This window comes from Pediculus humanus, genomic scaffold (assembly GCF_000006295.1).
Source record: "Pediculus humanus corporis 1103172107761 genomic scaffold, whole genome shotgun sequence".
Taxonomy (NCBI): domain Eukaryota; kingdom Metazoa; phylum Arthropoda; class Insecta; order Psocodea; family Pediculidae; genus Pediculus; species Pediculus humanus.
The window spans coordinates 519,200-522,578 of NW_002987359.1; the positions used below are offsets into that span (position 1 = coordinate 519,200).

A 3,379-nucleotide genomic window follows, 5' to 3' on the forward strand; every position below is an offset into this window, starting at 1 on the left:
TAATCAGGGTTGAAATCTTTTTTAATGAAAAGTATTCACAGTTTTATTGCTTACTTTTCAAAACCCTCCTATTGTTAATCAATAAGGACAATTGGTTATGCTTTCGTAGCAGAAACATAAAACATATATTATGTTAACTGTTGACTACAGTTAAAACAGTTTCAAACTATAACTTACATATAACATTGAAAATTTTAATTTTGATTATTAATTTTAAATGAATATAATTAAATGTATTATTGATTATTATTTGTAATTGTATTAAAATTTTTGCTTTATTTCAGTCTTTAAAAAATAATGGTTCAATATACCTTCATGTTTATATTACAAGACATGGATATTTGCCTTATCCAGAAAAGGGAAAAAAATATTCCTGGGATGAAACAATTTATGGTTACAAACAGTTAAATAAATTTAGAAGACAAAAATATTTGAAAACGCATAATCTTCTAACAGGAGAAACAGCTTTGACACCTGAGCAACTTCGTATAGCCGAAAAGCAAAAAGGAGAAATTATTTCCTATTGGCACCCAAATTTAACTGTAAATCTTGTCACAGATCATAATAAATGGTATAAAGGAATGGTACCTAGTCCTTTAGATGAATGTAAGTTTATGTAAAAGATTTTACCTTTTTTACTCAAACATCAAGTCTTTCTCATATAGAAACAGTTCTTTAAAGCCACAAATTAAATTGAAATTTATTTTTTTTGAATTAAAAAAAAGTTTGTAGTAGTGCTACTTTTACTACCTTTTAATAATTTTTATTTTTGCAGTGATTGAGTTCTTGCCAGATGAAACACGTTATAAGCCTATTTTATATATGAATGATTACTGGAACATGATAAGGGATTATAAACCGATCAACAGCACTACAGAGTAAGTCTTTAGCATCGATATTTCTAATACACAACATTTTTTAAATAGCAAATTTAATTAATTATTCAATTTATAGTAAATTAGACCTCATGATAACTTTTCAACCTCTCACTCTGTTTCGTTGGCAATTGTATTCGTCTCAAGGCATTAGAAATAAATGGACGAATTTAGAAATGTTTGGAGATATATTCAATCATGAAGAAGATGAGGAAGATCGAGATCCTTTCAAAGAGGCTCTGTTGGATACTTCTCCTTATTTATTAGGTCTAACAGTATTTGTTTCAATTTTTCACAGCGTTTTTGAATTTTTAGCTTTTAAAAATGGTAAGTCCAAATTTTTTAAACATCAATAATCAAATATTTAGGTTTTTATTGCTTTATTATATTTATTATTATTATTATTGTGCTTTAAATTATTCGTTTTTAGATATTCAGTTTTGGAATAATAGGAAATCGTTGGAAGGGCTATCAGTTAGATCAGTCTTTTTTAACGTCTTCCACTCACTCATTGTACTGCTTTATGTTTTGGATAATGATACGAATACAATAGTTAGAATTAGTTGTTTTGTTGGTTTAGCAATAGAAGTGTGGAAAATAAATAAAGTAAGTATGATTGAACTTGAAATCATATTACTAAATGATAGATATCATAAAAGATTATAAAATAAATCATTTATTAAATGAAACATTGGATATTATATTAATAAAAAATAATTTCAGGCTATAGATATTAGTATAAATAAAGAATTAAAATTATTCGGAATTTTTCCAACAATAAATTTCAAAGACAAAGGGTCTTATATTGAATCAAGCACTAGGGAATACGATATATTAGCATTTAAATATTTGTCAAGAGCTATTTATCCGCTACTAATTTGCTATGGAATTTATTCGTTAATATATCAAGAACACAAAGGATGGTATTCGTGGATTTTGTCGATGCTTTATGGATTTTTATTAACTTTTGGTTATTATTTTTTCTTTTTTTTTTTTCTCTTGGAGATTATTATATTTAAAAATGGTAAAAAATGTATTTCTTAACCTTTATTTATTTTCAGGGTTTATCATGATGACTCCACAACTTTTTATTAACTACAAATTAAAATCCGTAGCTCATTTGCCGTGGAGAATGATGACTTATAAAGCACTAAACACATTTATTGATGATATGTTCGCTTTTGTTATCAAAATGCCTACTATGTATCGGTTAGGGTGTTTTAGAGACGGTGAGTTAAAATTTTAATTTATATACATATATACATGTATGGTTATTTAATGTAATTAAAATTTTAAAAGCATCTTTAATAATTATGTTGATAAATTTTTTTTTTTTTTCAGATATTATTTTTTTTATTTTTTTATATCAAAAGTTTATATATAAAACAGATCCTAGTAGAGTAAATGAATTCGGTTTTTCTGCTGATATGGAAGAAAGTACTAAGCAGGTACCTAAAATTGAAAATGGAGAAGTTAGTTCGTCCGAAAAAAATAGCATCCAGAAAAAGAAAGATTAATTTTTTTTTTTTTTTTTTTAACATTTTTAGTATTAGTAAAATCTTTAACTCAAAAGTATCATTTTTTTTACAGTATATTTTTGTTTATTAAATAATTTAAATAAAAAAAAAAAAAAAAAAACGTTAGATTTTTTATGCGACATAATAAATAATTTTGGGTATTTAAATACGAAATTTTAGTTAAACGCCTCTGGAACTTTTTTTTGTTAAATTATTTAAAAATATCAATTTTTCATATTAGTTTATATTGATTTGGATATTATGCAAGAAGATATAGTAAATTATAATAATAATAATAAAAAAATTGCATTATGCCTCATCTAGATTTGCTTTAAAAAAAAAAAAAAAAAAATTAACTAATCACTGGATGATTATTTTTAATAATAAATAATTTGTAAATTGTTACCCATAATAAAAATTATTGTTCATAACTTTGTGCGTAACCAAAAATTTTTAATAAATTTCTCTCGTAAATTATAAATATAAATTAAAATAGAAATTTCTGTGATTTACATGAATTTGAGAAGAAGAAAAAAAAAAAAGAAAAAAACTTTTCAAAAAGTTATAAAATAAAAATATAGGACTTTTATATTTATAATTTATTATTAAATGTATTATTAAATGTATTATTAAAAAAATAGAATGTATTGTAAAAAAAAAAATATAATTAGGCAAATTTTAATTTTTTCAAATATGAAAATAACAAAAAAAATAATAATGTTATTCTTTAAAATCATTTTAAAATGCTTAAAATCAAATTTATGTTGCTAAAAAAAAAAAATATGCATTCCATGTTTAAAAAAAAAATTAATGTATTGTAAAGTATACATTGAAAATAAGGGGTTGTATTATACATTAATATTTTTATCAAACCAAATAAAGTAATATAAATTTAAATATATATATAATAAAGTAATTTATAAATTTTAAGCCAGTCAATCATATTTTATTCGAATGAAACTAATTAAAAATACTAAATTTGCAAAT

General features: G+C 22.7%; 1 protein-coding gene across 1 annotated transcript in view; it reads left to right on the plus strand.

Moving 5' to 3' along the window:
• Positions 1-2,392, plus strand: part of Phum_PHUM350380 (uncharacterized protein) — a gene marked incomplete at both ends in the record, with an annotated part of 3,351 nt that extends 959 nt beyond the window's left edge. Inside the window, 7 exons of the mRNA XM_002427820.1 lie at positions 285-606; positions 776-878; positions 955-1,202; positions 1,306-1,481; positions 1,599-1,845; positions 1,937-2,104; positions 2,217-2,392. Of these exons, the coding sequence (XP_002427865.1) occupies positions 285-606; positions 776-878; positions 955-1,202; positions 1,306-1,481; positions 1,599-1,845; positions 1,937-2,104; positions 2,217-2,392 (1,440 nt within the window). The remainder of the gene's footprint in view (positions 1-284; positions 607-775; positions 879-954; positions 1,203-1,305; positions 1,482-1,598; positions 1,846-1,936; positions 2,105-2,216) is intronic.
• Between the last annotated feature and the right edge of the window lie 987 nt (positions 2,393-3,379).